The sequence below is a fragment of the Tachysurus vachellii genome, chromosome 6 (assembly GCF_030014155.1).
Source record: "Tachysurus vachellii isolate PV-2020 chromosome 6, HZAU_Pvac_v1, whole genome shotgun sequence".
Lineage (NCBI taxonomy): Eukaryota > Metazoa > Chordata > Actinopteri > Siluriformes > Bagridae > Tachysurus > Tachysurus vachellii.
The window spans coordinates 13,798,271-13,819,153 of record NC_083465.1 but is presented as its reverse complement, the minus strand read 5'-3'; the positions used below and the strand labels follow the sequence as shown (position 1 = coordinate 13,819,153).

At 39.2% G+C, this 20,883-nt stretch overlaps 1 protein-coding gene across 5 annotated transcripts in view; it reads right to left on the bottom strand.

The window, feature by feature from the left end:
- Positions 1–20,883, bottom strand: part of gbf1 (golgi brefeldin A resistant guanine nucleotide exchange factor 1) — a 53,814-nt gene that overhangs the window by 32,138 nt on the left and 793 nt on the right. For all 5 annotated transcript variants that reach the window (XM_060872429.1, XM_060872432.1, XM_060872428.1 and 2 more), the window contains 2 exons: positions 19,027–19,129; positions 17,120–17,186 (listed from right to left, as the gene is read on the bottom strand). In XM_060872429.1, the coding sequence (XP_060728412.1) occupies positions 17,120–17,186; positions 19,027–19,122 (163 nt within the window). In that variant the 5' untranslated portion in view covers positions 19,123–19,129. The remainder of the gene's footprint in view (positions 1–17,119; positions 17,187–19,026; positions 19,130–20,883) is intronic.

The window sequence follows — 20,883 nt, the reverse complement described above, 5'->3', positions numbered from 1 at the left end:
AACCCTCCATCCTACTGCAGTTAATTTTTTGGAAGAAGAAGAAGAAAAAAAAAGTAAGAATTCAATCCCATTTTAACACACACAATACACACACACACAATATACACACACAATACACACAGTGACCTTCATTGGAGATTGCCTCTGCATTAGCACCTCTGATTAGAGGAAAACCAAACAGTATGAGCAAGACCATCACTTTCCAACTCCTATTTTGATCCTGAACAATCGGCGAGCTTTGAAGTGTTTTGAGTAGTGTGTGAGGGTCGAGGATGATCGGCTCGTTTCAGCGGGGTAGTGTAAGGAGTTAAGCCTGGGAGAGTGGGCAGTGTTGCGGGATAAACCGCCACACATGCTCTGGCTCTGAGCAGATTTCACACCCCGGATGATGACTACTACAATCCACAACAGCACGGAAAGAATGAAAGAGAGAGAGAGAGAGAGAGAGAGAGAGAGAGAAAGAAGAAAGAGCGAAAGGGAGAAAAGAAAAAAGACTGACAGAGGGGGGGAAGAAGAAATAAAGCAGGCCGACAAGAGACTGAGCCTGTGCCTTATTTGTTTCACCTGCTGCATTCCTTCAACTCTACACTAATGGCATTCCCAGGGGCTATGAGAGAATCCTGCAACCATGCACTGTAGAGCTGGACTACAGGCCTCAGCTACTGTGTTAGTAAGACACAATACCCACAGACACGGAGGCGCATACTAAAACAATCCCTGCCTACAATTACACTGATGTTTGTGTCTGTAAAGCACAAAAAAAAGGGAGGAGAAAGTGTGGGCATGTGTTTGAAATCCTAATACAAATAGGCACCAGAAATAATTTACTTCAACGTGTCAATGAATGAAAATTAGGTGCTCTCACTGTTTTACTGTCCCATCGTTTTCCTCCCAGTATTTGTCAGCAAATGCATAACAGCAACTAAATTTATCCTTCCTCTTCACCATTTGGATAATAGAGAGATACAGAACATGATGTTTTAATATAGCAATATGTTTTAATATTGTTAAATGGTCAACCAATCGACCGACCTGTCCGTCTATTTACTGATCATGCTATGCATCGTGAGCATTTCTAAATAGAAAAAAATTGTTAAACCGGGCAAGATTCTGAATGAGTGAATGATTAAGCAGAATGATGAATAAAGTTTATTAAAATAACCTGAAATGCCTCCAGCTTCAGGAGCACAGTACTATCTAGCAGTGCCTTAATCAGCAGTAGTCTGTCGCAAACTTTCAACAGAAACATTTATGCTCAAGTCTCTCAGCACTGACAGCAAATCCTGCACGTGTGTTTTATAAAGCACTGCAGTTAGCTGGGCTGGATTAGGATCAAGTCACCTAATGACTGTCATGACCAGGCACATAAAAGAGGATTAATCTTAATCTGAGCTGTTTCAGTTTGCTATCAATGTATGATAGGGCGGCGGGCTAGAAAGTAACAGAAATATGCTCCAAACAGTGATACAAAATGTTAATGCAGGATCAGAGGTGAGACATTATAATCATTTTTTAATTTCATTATAAGAAACCTGCTCAGAGCCTGTTGTTAATATTAATGTCAACTTTAAATTTGCAATCCATGTTGAGGGAACAGAAGTGGCACTTAAAACTGAGCTCTTAATGTGTACTAAAACACTCAGGCAAAATCTTAACAGGTTTTGCAGGGTAATAATATGGCAGGGACAAAAGGGTTGTGCTCCCAAGTGTCAATCTCAGTCTCTATGGCAACAGCTGATGACTTTGGACAACACAAGCTGAGGGACAACATTTCTGGGCGCTGATGCCGCAGGATCACTGCAGCGGCCAAACGCAGAGCGGATCGGGTTTAAACCCAGTGGGGCACTGAAACGTAACTCTGAGAGTGGCAAGCGATGCCCTGTGCAGCTTAGCAGACCAAGGCGACAAATGTCAAAAATGACTCCCCTGAGTGCCCGCATGTCTACAATATAGTAACCGGCCCAGCGTGTGAGGGGAAAAAAGATCTGAGAGAGCGCAGTGTACCCTCCACACTCCAAGTCTCACAGAGGGCCTTCTTCAGTCACTCTACTTAAATACAGTTCCAGTGGGGGAGGCTAAATAAATAAATAAACCCACTAATTAAGTTGGACATGCCCGGCCTCGACTGTGCCTAAGAGTTTAAGAATCTGAAGATCTAACACTAAAGTACTTGAGCTGAATTCACATCCCATCCCCGTTCTTCCGAGTGATGTCTAAAGTGCACTTCCCTGGGGCTTGCTGTTTGTCATAAAACATCTCTCAGCACACAATTTCCCCAAAACTGGAGAGGCAAAAAAAGAAATACAAACACAATTTCCAGAAGTGGCGGAGGAGTAAAACTCTACAGCCGTTTGCCAGCAGTGTGGTAACTTTAAACCGTGCAGTGTTAAGTGGCTCCTCCACCATATTGTGTGGTAATGTGGGACAGCTGAGCACATGGGCCCTGCGCCAGGGAGTGCATTATCTTTATGAATTCATGACAAAATTCTTTTTAGGCAGCAAACGCCAGATAGGTGTTTGTAAACATTCATGCTCCTTTCACATGAGAATGTCTTGTACAAATGGAGTTCTAACACAGCATTACTTATTTTGAAGAAATCGTTTTTTGCTCTTCAAGCATTCTGCCAATACACAATGTTTTACTAAGTGCCAGCATTCACTAAAAGTACAGTGTTTGTATAAATCTTTGCTCTCTACAGACCCACACGAGCTTGACTAGAGTTTATATGTGCAAATATTAGGAAAGCAATAAGCCAAACAAAAAAATATTCCTATCCGTCCACCGATGAGAGAAAGCTTAGGAATTATTTTATTTTTATTTGAATAAGAAAGTAACAGAAGGGTAATAATTAAAGCACTGTTGAGTCTTGAAAGCGTTTCGATGGGTTAAGATATATTTTGGAATTTGTGTTAAAGGTTAAAAATTCCTACTGGTGTGTGCTATATGCAGTCAGGTGACTGAGAATCATTCAACAGTTCCATTCACTAGGCAGGTCCAATGAAGATGAGTATAGATTCCTACCAATGGTTGAAAAGCTCATTCTGAATTATAGGTTAGAGAATTTAACTCAATGTACACACTGAGTTAGCCAGCCTACACCGTTGCATTTGTAAACTGTTCTAAATGAGGCAAATACCGTATGACATCTGCTCTTTAATGAACATACGCAAGCTAATATAAAGCCTCTTTGGCTTACAAATCTCTTCCGCCTGTAAAGTTCTCAGAAAACGTGAAATTGGACTCCATTAAGAGGTTTGCTGTTGTGATTCTCAATAGGAAACCAATTAAACTTTACTTTACAGATAATGAGTGATAATGACTAATGAGAAATAAGAAGCAGATATTTATACAAGAATTTGGTCTCCTAAAACATTTGGCTATACATTATAGCTTATTTGTTTTCCCATGCGGTCGTTTCACAGAACGCTTCCCATAATTCTGGTTTTTGCCGTCTGTTGCGTCTCCATCTCTCTGTTCATTCAGCACACGCAAGGCTGCTCCTATCCAGTCCGACTGGCATCATGGTCATGGAATGCTGAAGTCCACATTTTTCCCATTCAGCAAGGAAAAACGTCCTTTCAAAACCAATCAGCTAGAAATGTTGCTTTGTTTTTATTTTTCGACTGAACTTCCTGGAACCCATTATGAAGCTGTCAGGGATGTATATTTAGCTATGGCAACAGTGCGTCTCCTCACACACTTGCGCCACTGGTCATGTCACCTCGGATAAACAGAAAACAACGGTCTACCCTCTTTGTCACCTTTAAAGAAAATAGTCCAGTGTGTATGAGAAAGGTTTCAAAAAGAGCATCAGTTACTTTACCTTTAACAGACAGCCAATAGTATGAATACTATACCACTAATAACCACTTCATTACATATGGCTGTGGGAAGTCAAATAAAGGTTACAAAACAGAGGTAGATAACCTAAAAAATGTACTTTTATATTTATTTAAGTATAAAAATTACATTTAGCTACTTAGTAGTTATCGGACATTCGACCCAATATTGTCTTTTACACAGTTTAATTTTACACAATAAAACCAGCTATTTCAAATCCAATCAAAATTTATTTGTATAATGATATGGCTCAAGAGCCTTAATGAGCTAGAGCAAACAAGAAAAAAACGGTAAAGGAAAAATCTCCTGAAATCGCTTACAGAAATACTTTAAAACCGACGAGCACTCAGAAATTCTCATCTTAGTTTCATGAGGTGGTCATATAGTAGGAAAAGGCTACGTCAGACGTAGCAAAGTCAGATGATAGAAAATGGTTTAAACACTGAACACTATAAGGAATGTTGATGATGAGCATATGGCAGGTTAGAAGTTCATGAGGCAGGTTAAAAGTTCTGAAGGTAGGCAATGGTGGAATATTAAATTAAAGCAGGTCTCTTGAGCATTTATATGGGGTTAGGAGAGGCCATATTAAGGTCAGGGCTGAGCTCTCTCTGGCCTCAAGTGACCCAAGGTGAATTAAAATCGCTGCTCGGGTTTATGTACTAAACACTTTTTTTTTTTTTTTTTTTTTTTTTTTAAATGGAACTAGTTAAAATTCAGAAAACTAAATTTCGTCTATCCGCAAGAAACACAAGGAATGTATGTGCCTGTAAGAGAACATCCAATGTTATCCATGTATTAAAAAAAAAGGCTATGGCAAACAGGGTGTTGTGTGAATAGCTGTTAGAAGATCAGACCTAGACATATCTGAATACTGAAAAAGGAAGGACTTATGTTTTAATCCCCACGTTACCACAGCAACGGTGTTGTGTGCTGGTTTATAGATTTGGTGTGCTGTGACCTTGTGCCCGACTCCTTAAAGAGAAAGATGCTGTTACTCAACAAGTGCTCCCAGTTCATAAATTCTGGGTCAAGATTTCATCACTCATGGTTACCACCAACGTGTCACTATAGCAGGAATTTTTACACTTTAAAACCTACGCAGGTTTATGTGCATAAGTGACATGGCTAGAATTTGTAGAGTGCATACAAGAACTGCTTAACAAGAAAGGCAGAGTAGAACAACCCCCTAAATCCAATCTAATGTAAAACACTACAGATCATCTAAAGTTTAAATAAAGCAAGCAATGTAATCAGCTGACTGACACGGGTATAAACAATTGGTTTAATTGGTCAGTATCTCTTAAGAGTTAAAAGGACACAAAGCAACAACAAAACCCAGCTAAAATCTTTAAACATGAAAGAATCATAACCTACTCTTTTTGACTGGCAGTAAATTACCCAGCTAGCATGGCACCACATGAAGCAATAAAAAAAACTGTGAGCAGCCGTTGGGGAAAGGGGGGCTGCCGTAACTGTATATCGGCAGGTCTATTTTGCTTTCAGAGCAGTCATCACCTCCTTGTTGTCCTAGGTTGTTAGCATGTCCCCTGGTCAGCTGTGGGGGCCTCCTCTCTGCCAGCCTCCCGCCTATGTCAGCATAGTGGCTTTTGTTAAAATATGTAATCGGCAGCACTGATTCCATTCTATTTAAGAAGAACTCGTCAACAGGTTTAAAAGGCTAGCCACATGTGTCACGCTTCGCGCTTGAATATTTATATGTGCTCCCCGAATGGCTGGCAGTTGTTTAATCATCTGAGAGCGTCTGTTCCTTTTCCACGCCCCTGACGCCAGCAAGAAAGTTTTGAGCCATGTCACCTTTACAATGGCACTCTGCTTCAAAACCAGCTGCTGCCCAAAAATAGGAACAACTTTTTTTTTGTTTTTAATGCCAGGCCACCACTTGAATGCTGTTGCCTTTGCCAGAGGTCTGTTATGTGCCAACTGTAGGCAAGGAAGACTTCAAAGGCTTTTGGCTGTACGGGCTAATTTTGTCCTAGAGACAAAATCACTGGAGAGTAATTGAGAGTGAGCTGGACATGTTCAATGAAGAAGGTGATGAGCACAGAGACAACAGCGACTAAACACCTGAAATCACTAGTGAATATTCTCATACACAGGTGGCCTATTACCACTGGTCTGACAGTCAAGAGATAACTACCTTAATAACATTTCACAGAGATCTAATGTTACAGAGGATGGGATGGTGGGTTTTGATTCGCCCTGACCGTACGAACAACTAATGATGAAGCCAGAGAGAGAAACCTCTACACACAGTGTGTTTTGCACTAACCACTGATCAATGACGCATCATTCACTATGTATTTCACTTGCTGAGCCGCTTTTGTCTCGGTATAACTAACGAGCTGCTTGCCAAGGCAGAAAATCCCAAAAATAAAACTAAATGGGACAATTCATACATTTTGGCTGAAGAGAAAAATTATAAAAGTAAAGAAATATTTTTACTGTCACCCAAACATGATTATTTATTTAATTGATTCATTTACTACTCTGAGAATTTATACATTTCTCGTACAATGATAGATTTGATTGCTGATTCTTATTGTTAGATAATCAACATCACCTCAAGGGAACAGAGTAAGGAATCATTTATCACAGGTGAAGGTGCTGACACCATTTATTTTCCCCATTTATAAGGGTAGGAGTTAAATTAAGGTAGGTGACGATATTGATTACTACAAATTAGTTATGTTATTTTTAACTTGACAGATCCTAGCTTAGTTTGTACCAAATGTTCATAATAGCTGCTATCCAGTCAAGTTCAGGGAAATTATTTTTATTTTGGTTTTGTTTCATTAATCTTTCATAAAGGAAACGTTTATTTAACAATTATGGAAGGAGTCTCCAGTATCAGCGCTTTAACAGTCAAACGTAAAGAGATCCCTTTAAAGAAGGGAAAATATTCAAGGTTGAAGACTTTGCACATTGTTTACATCATAAATAAAAGATCTGAACATGAGCAATACTCATTTTGAGGAAACAACTTTAAGCACTGACATCGTTACCACATTGTTCAAAGCACAGACTTTATGTTTGTGTGTGTACATGTGAGTGTGAGAGTAGCAAACCAAGACTAACAATCTAATGCACAATTAGATCTGTGTATTAGAATGTTCATGGTCACAGGGTCCTCATGGGCCATGAAATAACAAGCAGCTGTGTGCACTGTGTGTGTAGAGTAAGGTTTATTAGCCCTATCTATAAAGGCAGTCTGGGATCCACACTAGGCCGCCCTAGGCTTAAGATCTCAACGTCACACGAGGCACTGCCTCTGCAATACTAATATTAGCCCTTATTTCTGCAAACTCCAACTCCTCTCCTCTCCCCATCTGTTTAGGATTAGCCTGCCATTGAGCCAGATTCACATCACAACCTCTGCACCTCGCTGCTCCTAACTGTCAGTACAAAAGCATTGGAAGCTCGGATGTAGGACTGCATAAAGGATTTGTGCACAAAACACGTAACAGTCTTTTTGCATCATTTCTAATCTTTCGCTGGATTTCCTTCATGTTATGCAGCCCATTATACCACTTGAAATGGTTTTGAATGTCTAGGTGCTTCTTGAAGCCTGAACAAGCTGCATCAAAGCTGCCAATTGGATCCAACAACAGAGCTAGGTAGAGCCACAGTGGATCAGCAAATTTTATATTAGCAACAACTCGCTGTTCCGACAATCCCAGCAAAACTGAACCAGAGGCGTGTGTGGAACTTTTTTTAATCCCAATTTTAACCACTTCCCCCAGAAAATCTGCCAAATCCTGCCTATTCCTGCAGTTATTTATAATGAAATCAGTTTGATCTAATTCACTAAAATATACAGAAATTACTTATTTAAACCACAGTAACCCAGGTCAGGAGAAAGCAGATACAGAAGATTGGATGCAGTAAATATAATGTGCAATGTTGCATACAAATATGTTAACAAATGTAGTCGTATTTTTGTATTTCAACTTTAATATCTAACCACCCGCTGCCACAAGGCATAAAACTGACTACGTTAGGTCCCGTGGGATCAGAGTCCCGGTGCATGCCTCATGGCTAAACTATTATTAACAAAGATTCAGTCAGACTTAATAGTCTTTAGTCTTCGAGGATTTCTTCTTATTTGGCTTTGTAAAAGATACTGTGGTCCTTTGTTCATTGCTGCACGTTTAATTGAACTTCAAGAGAGGAGACTTTATATTTACATTAGTGTAATATTATTTCAGAAAGCAGAAAGCAATTAAGCAGCTCTGTTTGCTCAAAATCATTTGGTGTGTTGATGAGGGATTACAACAGCCCTCACAACAAAAGCTGAGTGTAACTTGAGGAAATCTGCATATCTTATATTTTGAGAGCATGTTAAGCCAAGAGGTACAAATATATTTCCCCCCTCAAAGCGATGCATTCAGCTAGCGGTCTATATTAATATGCTGATAACACAGAACATGGCAAGATGCTATCTGTTCACCAAGAAAATTACACCAGTATTCAAAACCACAACAGCAATAATCCAAGGAAAAACACTGGACATTCCATATTGTAATGGATTCAGACAGATTTCTCCTAGTACTTGTGGACACAACAATCAAATCTGCCCTCAATGGTCCTAATGTTCAAGACAGACTGCAGATTTCTCCCAACTAAAGAGCAGTTTTTATGCTGAAATATTTAATATTTTAATGCAACATACAAGACAAAACTTTGGAAACTTTTAGAGTATAAGTGCACCTGTTTTAAAACTTGCAGCAGGCACATCGCTCTACCTTATCAGCAGGCACATCGCTCTACCTTACCATCAGCACATCCGGACCTCCCACCATCCTATAAAACTCCCACCTCTTACTCTCCCACTGCTTGCCTGCCACACCGGCAGACCATATGCGTGATTAATGGTTGTGCCGGGCCTCTCCATGCTCTCAGCATATTGTTGAGAGGCTCTGAAACAGAACAACAGTTGCATCCTTTCCTCACACCAAACCTAAGTCCCGCCTGTCAGTCGCCAGTTAGTGGATTGTTAACCGGCCAAATTTACAGCTACTAACTAGCGCTGGGTGTCTGCCTGGCAGATAAAAAAACAAGCATTCATCATTACTGATGGAGTGTTTCGCTGCTGTAGTAAGCTCAAATCGGTAATAAACCTGCCGCTGGACTCAAGTGTAAATGTAGAAAAACTCACAATTATTAAAGCGGATAAACAATTTTTAAAAAATGATGTGTTTCAATATAATATCAAACATTTTTATGTTGTATTTTCTTAACAATACAATGAATATTATCTATGATGGACACATTTATAACTTTTTTACTTGAGCATGAAATTATAACCAAAAGAGAAAAACCAATGAGAAAGTTTTTAGCAGGAAAAAAAGGAATAATAAAAAGCTTACAATAACCAGGTTGCATAATTGTGCACACCCCTGAACTAATAGTTTGTTAAAGCACCTACATAATAATTTTTTTAAAACAACAATGCATTGTTTTCTCATGCAGAGTGTAATTTCAGAGAGTACGTGTCAGATATTCCCGACGCTCCTGTAATATTGCTGGCAGCCTCACTGGTAAGTTTTTGTCTGGAGGAACATGCTGTCCGTAATGATGTCCCTGTGGGGACATGCTGTCTGCTGATGATGGCCTTTACATTGTTCCATGGTACAACAAGGGAGATACCATGCATAGTTTTTCAGCTAGTTGTGGACCATGGCTTCAGCAGTCAGATAAAACCAAGATAATGAGAAAAGTCCTACAGAAACAGCTGATTTATTTATTTTTTTTATTGGTTAATCAGAATCATTTTATTGATGTGTGAAAACGTATGCAACCAGGATATTGTAACTTTTATTAATTCCTAAAAAGCCCTCAAATTGAACAAAGGTGTGTAGACGCTTTCTATCCATCAGATTTTAGCTCTCCTGTTCACTCACATAGAGCAGATGAGAACTGTACTGTAACAGAAACCCTGGACTCTAGTTTTGGACTGACAGATAGGAGATCTCCCTCCTCAGGGGTGAGTAGTTGTAAATTCCTTCTGGTTAAACTTGTTACTCAACAAATCAAAGCCTGAATCTCGTCTCTTTAAAACTAACAGCAACAAATAAAAAAAAAGACCTGAAATCCAAAGCAGACGAAAGACTATTAAAAAAATGTAAATACATACATGGTACTACATTTATTGTCTGGTGCATTCACAATTTATAACTACATCAGGTTACATAAATAACCTCTTCGACAGACTCACACAAGGACATTCCACACTAGCGTATGCCACCGTGAGTAAACATATTTGCATATGATGTTGCCTGAATTGAGTTATGGCTCTTCTTCTTACACAGTGTGTGCCAAACTGCATTCTTGCTGTTCATTTGGGAAAGATATATGTGCAGATATCAAATGGCAAATGAGCAGCATAAGGCCTCCAGAGTGCAGGATATACCCACATACTGAGTGAAGGCCACATTGGGACTCTGGCATTCAGGCACAGCTGTGATTTTAAGACGACTTGCACTTGACCTTGGGCTTCACTGCAGAAAGCAAGACACAGAGAGTGAGAGAGTGAGAGAGAAGGAGAGAGAGAGAGAGAGAGAGAGAGAGACTATACCACAGGGGTTCTAAGACAGCGAGCTGTTCTCATCTTGCTTTATTACCACCGTAATCTAAGACAAAACGTCTTGTATTCATATTTAAAACAAATTAACAGCAAAGTAAACTTCATTTTCTCGCCTTTGAAGCAAGAGAAAGCACTGCATACACACAGAGGCTAGAACTTGTCAGCTGTTCACTGGCATCAAAAGGCATACACTCGGCTCTGAATAAGAAAAGCTCCGATTTGATCAAGCTGAGGACCTTGCTAAGCGATCGCTCCTCTGTCCTTTGTTCAGAGGACAGGAGATGATTCAAATTAAAGGTCAGTGATGAAAGAATCACCACAAGGTGGGCTCGACAGTTCAATTACATCCTCAGCCATAAGGTTCAAATGTTTATAGTCAATTGGGGTGACTTGTAAATTTTCCCAGAGTTAGAAATAAGCAAGGGAATAAAGGTGGGGGAGAGAAAAGCAAAGCTGTCAATCAGATAAAACCTGTATTTGTATGAATAAAAATAAGGGGATTTAGCTCCACACGTTCCTCAACAGATTTTTCAGAAACCTGACGCTCGATGTATCAGACAGGGAGGAGGAGACGGCAGAAAGATTTAAAGATTTAGCCAGCTATGGTTGAGGATGGCTGGTGCATAAAGAGCAAAGAGAAATCATTTGAGCAGGAGAAGAGGACAGCTACATTTTTCTGTCAATCAATACGCCGCTTTCAACCCCACAATCTTCTTCACTGTTACACTGCTTTACTGCAGAAGTGGCTCACAGAAATTATTCAACTTGACACAGTTTATCCATCCCTAAAATCCAGAACGTTTCACAGCAAATGCTAGGGATCTACTGAGCAGTCTGACTTTGACCTGAACACTAGATAAGTGGACAAAGATGCCAAAGTCTATGCCTGTGCTTTACAGATCATAACACCCCATCTTCCAACATCCATTTGTCACCTTAACACACTTGTTTGTGCTTCCAGGGAGGCTCTGGATTAGTAAACGCATGTCTGAGTGCCTACCCCTGTCGACAGTGAAAAATAATATGTGCTACAGAATCTGAATGATGAAAACTTGTGACAACTTTACACCAAGCTATTAGATCAAGACCAGTGTGTTTATACAAAAAAAATTAATGTGTCCAAATTCCCTTTAAAAAAATACGGAAAACTAAAAAAGCAACCTAAACAACATAAATGCAATGCATGTTTATTTTACACCTATTATATTTTGACATGTCCTGAGAAACACTACTGTTCCCCATGAGCAAACTGCTTCACGAGTCAATGATATCCAGATATATAAAAACAAATGAAAAAAAAAAGAAAATAGGGAATAAATAAAAAAGGGAACATTTAAAACATTGGATTTTGATGAATGAAATATTCAGATGTAATTCATTGAGAACAAAATGATGTGACAACGATCAATGAAAATTTTAAATTACAGGTCGATCCAACTTGCATTCATTTCATCATGGCAACTCGTAATGTAAATCACTGTGTATGATGAACCCCACATGCCTATATGCAATGCCGACAACATCTGGGCAGGTTCCGGAAGCGATGGCAATTGGTGTCCTAGGGAACTCCTCCCAGACCTGGATCAGGCATCACTGATCACCTGGACAGTCTGTGTTGCTACTGTGACACTGGCTATGGATGCCCCGATACATAACATCCCAGAGATTAACAACTAGATTCAGGTGTGGGAAATGTGAGGGCCAGTCACTGGCATCAGTGCCTTCATCATCTTGAAACTGCCTACACACTCTGGCCACATGAGGCTGGGCATCATCATTGCACCAGGCAGAACCCAGGACCCACTGCACATGCATAAGGTCTGACAGTGGCTCGGAGGACTTCTGAAGACAAAACAGCAGTAAGGCTACCATCAGCTAACATGTGGAGGTCTGTGCAACCCCCCAAGGGTTCTACCCAGACCATTACTGACCCACCGACAAGCTGGTAATGCTGGATGATGTGGGCTACCTGGGTGTTGTCTTGCTGTTGCATCTCCAGTCTAACTGTCTGCCTTGGTGTTAAACTGTGATGATTAAGTATTCGCTTAATAAATAAATAAATAAATAAATAAATAAATAAATAAATAAATAAATAAACAAACACTGAATTTATGAAAAGCAGAATACTACACCCAAAAGAAAAAAAAAAGCATAAAAAAGCATAGGGGGGGAAAAGTGTTACTTTTTACTGTTAACAAGACCAAGGTTAAGTCAGTTCCTATGATTTAGAAAGTAGACAAATATGCATCTGATGCTCAACACCCACAACTGTACGGACTACACTTTGTTTCAGAAACGCACACAAAAAGGTTCCTGCTCCAAAAGTGGAAGAAGAGACAACACTTCCTTTCCCAGAACAATCCATCTCCCAATCTGACAAGTCCCTCTGCTATATTTACCCAACCAAAGCTGCAGATGATATACTTACAGCTGCATGCTGCCGCCATACAGCACATGCTCCTGTCAATCATAAGGCTGGTAGAGTGGAAAGAGAACAGGACCTGTGTTTAGCTGAAGAATCTACTGGGTACTTTGTAGAGATGATGATATATACACAGCGTTTTGTTCAGAATACAACTACAGTCCATGCAGCACTAATCATCAGAGACACGCCAGCATAAAATGAACACTAAACTAAAAGAAAGAACTAATAAGATGAGCTTAAAACAAGAGCAGTTGTCCTTAACCCGCCTTGTAACTTGAGTTCGTTTAAATCCAAAATACTGAGCTTAAGATATTTTATGGCAGAATTAAAAACAAAATCAGTAAGATAAAATTTAAGAGAGGACACTGGATTTCTGGATTTCTAAATCAGGATGAAATGACCAAGTAGCCATACAAGTGCACCGGAGTATTCTCAACATACCAGCAGCATCTAACTACAGTTTACAGGTCACCCTGTAATATGCACTGTACACTACTTATTACATCCAACATTTATAGATGAGCTAGGATTTATAGCCCAGCAGACAGTTACATTTCCAGAAAACCCATTTTCAGATGGTTCTCCTACCTCAAACTATAAACCGGCATGTGAAACTGGCGTTTGAGCGCCAACTTGGAAGAGAAAGGGGGTTGTGGTTTGGTTCAGGGTGAAAAATCATGGTGGATTCCTCTCAGGCCCCAAACGCAGGCGCTCCTGTCCATCTACTCATACTCCCAAGAGATGACAGAAAGGGGTAGTGGGAGTAAGGGAGGAGGGAGAGACTAAGAAAACTTCCCATGCATAGTCTTTCACATCCCACAGACTCCCACAGATTCCATTCCCCTAACTCGCTCATTCTTTCTCTCTCACCGCTTGGAATCGAGGCTGGCCATGAGGCTAACTGGGCTATCTGGGTTAAGAGGACACATTAATCATGAGCCATCAGTAGAATTATATATGTACAATGGCATTCCAAAGGATGGATGTGAAAAGACATGATGACAATTTGGCAAATGTGAAACTCTAGATAGAAATGTGTTGAAAAAGGCTAAGCCTTATTATATAGAATTATCTAAGCATCAAATTATTGTCCTGTCTAGACAAGTTCTGAAATGTACATAGGGCAAGATGCAGCCCAGATTAAACTCACTAAGTTACGCAGCACATTTCTGCTCCTTAACTGAATTTAGCCAACAGTTGAATTCAGCACAGTTTTTTTCAAGATAAACAGCTCTAGTATAAATAGTGAAAAATAAACAATGTGTAGTAGAATGAGAAAGAGCTTTAGTCATAGGAAATGTACGACAGTTCCACAGCAGTGTAATAAGCTGACAAAAATTAGTGTGCCACCCTGAATGAATAAATAACATTATGTTAGCAAAATAGTTCGAAAGCACAAGATGAATCCAGAGATGGAAACACCTCTAACTTCCACTGCCATGTAAAAATTAACCATCTTAAAAATGCTTCACGCATGAACCCGACATCGACCTCAGACAACCCCTCCGTTGCTACTAAACAATCCACAACACGGTCATCACAGAACAATGTCCTCAAAATACACAGGGGACAGTGCGCAATGGAAGATGTGGAGACTAGCAACATATCTAGCCAAAAAATAGTATTCCACATAGCTAAAAAATCATCCTTTAAAAAGAACATGATCTACTTGATCCGCAGCACTAGCTGGAATGATTCGAATCAAAAGGCTTGTATAATGAATTAACTTTCTGGCCACTGTAGCTGTATTGCTAAGGTTTCAAGCAGAAAAATGCCTTTAGCTATGCTGGCTAACAAAAGATGAAGCCGTCTGCTGCACACCGTCGGTGAGGCACTAAAACATGGACACCGCATACCTTTGCTGTGCAGCATTCTGATTAGATTTGTCAAGCAAAGGCATAAAAAGAGAAGATGCTGGAGGTAATAAGGTGGTAGAACATTTCTCTGCTTTCAGTATCACAGAGGATATGGAATCGTCCCTTTTCATTTGGGGTGATAAAGGCTTGATTAAAGGATGAGAAGGGTGTAGGGATCTAGAAGCAGAAGGAGTGAGAACAAGAGAAGGAGTGAGAACAGGCAGGATGGACTTCCTAAAGTGACTTTGAGCAGTCAGCTGCAGGAAAAAAAAAAACAGATGTCAGTGAGCCTGTCTGGAATAGCATTTGAGAAGGCAGCAATATCAGTGATTTCTGTTCTCTTTATAAGCCAGAGTTTGGTATCATAGCAAATGTTCAGCACAGCAGGAAATGTTTGTTTTGTTAATACTTGCTCAAGCTAACAAAAGTACACTATTCAGGGCTTGAGTATTTGAGTCTGTATCCAGGATGAATTCTTAGCGTCAATTCTATATGCTTCATATATCTCAAAAGACTTTGAAAAACCTGAATCAGGACATGGTAATATTTATTATACATTATTTACTTATTATAATAGTATGTTCACTGAAACTAAAACCCCAGACCATTATTTACTGGTGTACCCAGGTTGATTAAAACATTTACACTTGGTCAAACATAGCATGTGAACAGCAGTCTAAGACTTTTTAAATTTGATCTAAACTACGTATATCAATTTCTGTACAAACATGGACGAACACCAGAACACCCCACATGTGCACATCAGTCTCAATCAATTCTTTTTTATTCTTATTTGCAACATAAACAAATGTAATAGGAGCAAAAAAAAAAAAAAAGTCTGCACATTCAAGTCTGCACCACAATTTGTTCTAGAGGTCAGCAAACTGTTCATCATCTGTACATGATCAGGTCAAGAATTAGGGGAAAAAAGGACAGATGGCTAGCTTTATCACTGCTGGCAATGAGTGATGTGTGAGTAAGGGAGAAGAGCCAGCAGGGCCCTGGTGTGGAGGGATTCACAGCATATATATATATATATATGCTTGGTCGAACCAAATCGACGCCCTTGGTTTGGGTAGTAATCGATTAATTCCCCTCAATGTCAAGTGAATAACTGATTTCCCTTTCCTTCCACTGAATACAGTCAATGCTACTGTTGTTTTCTACTGTTGCTTTAACATGCTATCGACACTGTATAAAGATGAGAACAGCAATATTGGCAATGAGAAAAAGCCACATAAAAAAATTCCCACATAAAGAAAATTCCCATCAGGCCATACACATTCACGCCGCACGCTCACATAACGGATATGCAAACTTAGCCGTATTCAAAAGTCTGATCTGTAAAGATTAAATACTCGTGTCCACACAGTCCTGAAAAAAGAAATCTGATGGTTTGTGATCCTAGATCCTTTTTATCTGACAGAACACCTTGATGTAGGCATAAAATCTTGTTTGAATATATAATAGCACAATTTGGTTTCAAGCATACTTTAGTACACATACAGGTCTACTGACTAAACCGGGCTCGTTCGTGTTTATGTTGTATTAAGTGTTTATCAGGAGCAGGCCTAGAGAAAATACAGGTACTCTGATATATTGTGTAATGCCAGACATCTGAATGATTGATGTTTATATAAATCAGCAGACTACCAAAGCAGTCTTGGTGTATGATGCCTACCAGGCAACAGCGTATTCACACTAATTTAGCACAAACTGTGGGAAAGAGATTAAAACAATGCAGGGAGAATGTTATTTCTTTTGGTGGGAGATTATGCATCCTCTGTAATACTTGATATTGGGGCAATATTTGAAGTTTAGATGATGGTTTGAGGGGGAAAAAAGTGGATACTACTCAAATCCAGTGCGGCTTTTTCCTTACCCATGAATTTAGGAGATAATTTTCACTATATTAAATAGAGGAACACTTGCACAAGCCTGCATAACATTTACTTTGGCAGTCGGGTTCATTATGAATCATTTAGATAACTAAATGAACAAACACTGACAGTTTCCACGGGACACCCTAAAATCACGAGGTGAAATAAAAATCCAACAATAAGACAATGAGAAGATAATATTGACTAACTTGAAAATGCCATCCCTTTTCTCGGTGGACATTTTGCGCACCTGATTAAATATGCTTGTAGCAGGGTGTACTTTTGTGAATGCTAAATAGGCAGACGTACACTTATCTCGGTGCGAGCTGACAAGTGGCTCCTCTGTAGAAGACTGCTCTACAAATTGTTTAGACACTGAGTCACTACTGTCCTTGTGTGATGAATGGATTAGTCTACCATAATGCTATAGCAGGGCATACTTGAAAAAATGAAAAGCTTTTGAATTCACTACTGATATTAAAATGAAATAAAACCAAAATCAAGATGAACCTTTGATATTGTTGAGGGTCTCTTTAAGGTTACTGAAACTGCTGAGGAGTGGGTCCTGCTCTTCATCCTGCAAGAAGGTGAGCAAAATCAGTCATCTTTTTCTAAAACACACTGGAAAACAGAATTTTTCATAAGCCACTTTAACAAAAAATGCCAACAGATGCATGCAATTCCAAGAGGCAGTAATATAAACTTTGCATGAATCTGAACAACTTGGCTTTGTTTACTTCAATTAAAAATATTTGACTGAAAAGAATAAATCTAGTCATGATCATAAAAATCATCACTGAGAATAAAATTTACTTAAACAGATGCATTACATTTTCTCACTCTGAATGACTTTGGCATAAAGGTAAGAAACTGGATGGTCACAAATCCTAGATGAACTAAGTGCGATAATCTAAATGAGTAGGCAAGCCTGATTAGCATGGCTGAGCAGACCTTTCAGAAACAGCTGATTAATACAGCATATCATTAGCTTCCATTCACATACTTTTCTGCAAATTCTGGCACATCACATGAATAAAAACCCTGGATGGAAACACTAGATGCAAATGAAATATCCAAAATGTACAGAAAACAATGTGTTCAGTCAAGACAGATGATTTTTTTTTATTCAATAAGCACATAAACTACGATAGAAACACATTACCACCAACAATTTACCAAATAAATTCTTCTATGCACATCAAAAAGTCTTGTGATTTGCCCCAACAAATCATGTGATTGGATAATTGGGTCAGAAAAGTAAAAATTGCAGGGGGCAAGCAGTATGTTTGGATAGCTGATGAGGTCTGAATATTTTTTAACATTGGAAAAGATGGCCAGAAACATTAGCCAGATCATGAAAAGCATCCCAAATGAAGGGCCGGAGAGATCTGGCTTGCAATATGAGATGACAACAACAATATAGGAGCCCATATGTTGTATTTTTGAAGCATAAGACACCCAAGTAAGCTTTTTTCCTACATTTAACATTCTCGTGTTGTATTTTAAAACTGTTTTACAACAACATCAGTGCATTGTAGGACACCCAAGTAGGCTTTTTTCTACATTAAATCACACTCATTTAACTGAGACTTAAGAGCACAAAACTAAAAAAGTTCACAATATTTTTTTTATTTTGTCAAAATAAATTATTTTAGTATGCCTGTTTAAACTACAACAGCCGTCTCACAGGAGAGGCTGCTCACACTACTCGCCTAACATCACCTGACTCCTGCTCTGTGCTGCGACTGCGGCTCGTGCTGAATGGAACAGACGCACGTCACCTCATAACTGTAGGGTCTGTGGTCCAACTGAACTAAATTTGATCTAAAGATGTCTACTTCTCTACTTGAAGAGCCGGAATAAATTACCTTGCGCGCCGAATTCGGCCACCAATTAAATAGCCCGGGCTTATATTATGTTCTAATATGTGATGTTCCTCTGTGTTACTACGGTTTTTCCATCCATACATACATTCAGAGACATCCAATCAGAAGCAGCAGAGAAACATCTGCAGGAAATTGACTGATTGATTGATCGAGTGTATTTAGCCTTTTTTGGGGACAAAACTCCCAAACTTAAAAAAAGAAATGTTTAATTGACAAAAAGATGTTAGTGCTTTCTGGTTTTATACAGTAAACATTTCTAATGCTGGAGATGGAACCAAAAATGAAACTCACGTACATCATAGCCAATTATATTGAATAAATCAATAAAAAGTCAATTAAAGATGTGTATCCCTAAATTTCATTGTATATCATTCTGGCCAATCTAGAATGCTTCACTGTTTCCTTTAAACATTAAAAACATGTATTGGCTCTTTAGCACATCCTTATAATCAAACTTTCAAACTGCCTCTTGTGAAACTTGAATCAAATTAAAACATAAATAAGTTAAACATTAATTCAGAGGCACTTTACCAGCGTTGTGTGTGTACTCCATCTGGAGTTTCTCTTGATAGCACCAACCACCGTTCCAATCTCCCCTTGGATGATGTATATATTCTTGTCCACCATTGCAATTCTGAAGATAAAAAAGAGAACGTTGTGAAGAAAGGTGTGTTTTTACCCAAGACTTTAACCGTTTTCATATCGTTCAGTCTAATGTCATACAATGTGGCTTCTACATTCACCAATCTTTTCATCCTAATTAATGTAACTACACCACACCAGCAGAACTTCTGTTTAATATTTGTGAAAGGGGTATAACAGATAACTAAAGGTTTCTAGATTAGCAACATGATGTTGGACTATGGCAGCAGAGATTCTATAATACCTTATTGTTGTCTACAGAAATGTCATGCACATAATATTTTACTAAAAACATTTTTGCACACTTCTTGGCAATCCTGTAAAAGTAATGATGCATAACTCAATTCCCAAACTCTGACCAGTTAAAAAAAAACCCTGACAGTATTTTTTGTTGATCCAAGTTCATCTAGTGATGTCAAATTAACATGGCTGCTCACACTTTCAGAATTCAATCAAGTATTTGCTGTAGATCAATCAACACAGAGACATATTAGCTTATTAAATCAATAACACTGACTATGTCTTTTGCCATTTTGAGGAGGTAAATAAACACGTCATCACATGTCTCTGGCTAATTTGTAGTTAACAAAAGATGTGCAGATCGGCATCCACGTTTTAACCCACTTTAAACACAATGAAGTAAAAAATAACGTCCTTCCCACTTCTGAGGTAAGCTGAATGCAGCATAATCCAGCACTGTTGCCAGGGTATCAAGTCAGATCTGGCCAGATGTTTGGTCACAAACACACTTGTGCCAGCATTGTTGTGTCAGCTTCCTATTTAGCGTGTACTTGGGTTGGAAAACGAAACTGATATTTGAATATTAACCCAGATTGTATCCAAATAACATAAAACCACAGCTTCCTAACTCAGTGCAGAATTGAATACGCACAATGACACTCGTGTTTCCACCAAAACGGTTTGTCAGGAGCTCCACTAGGTCAATATTCATGGTCGGGCTGCTATAGACAAACCTTTGGTCACTCGTGCCAGTGGCAGAAATCTTAGACTGTGTGCAATGTGAAACGTGTGTTTCTCTGATGAGTCCACCTTCACTAAACCACACTAAGAAATTATAGGTGTGTCAGTGGAGCCTTGGACTTGAAATGATTGGACAGAATATTACTAAATCCACAGCCCCACATGACATTGTTGTTTTCATTAACAAATGAGCGACGCTGTCCCCAAGTATCTGGTCTGTGAAAGTGACATCGGTCCTCATCTAGCACAGTTGAACGTAATATAAACATTATGCCTCTTGTTGTGACAGATAATCAATTTACAACAAAGCATTTTGTTAAGTGATTAGGTCACGGGTTCCCAGTAACGGCACTGACGCACCTTCTCTCCTGCACATTTTAGTGTTATCCCTGCTATAACACACTCACTGTTAATTAGAAGATTAGTCAAGTCAAGGTGTCAGATAAGGGAGAAAAGAGAGATAAGGGCCTTGCTCAAGGGCCCAGCGGTGGCAGATTCATGGTACTGGGGCTTCAATATTCTGTTAGAACCCTGACCTTCTGGTCAACAACCCAGAGCCCTAACCACTTGACTCAACACTTCCCCATAGACACAGAATTGAGCTAAAACTGCCCCATACACACCACATGCACCTTTCCAGGTAAAGGATACACAAAGGTACCAGTACCAAAAAACATATAATCTGGTACCTTTATTTATAAGAGTGTCAGGGAAAAAATAAACTAATAGCCTTTATTCCTCAAGAGATTTATGTAAAAATTCTAT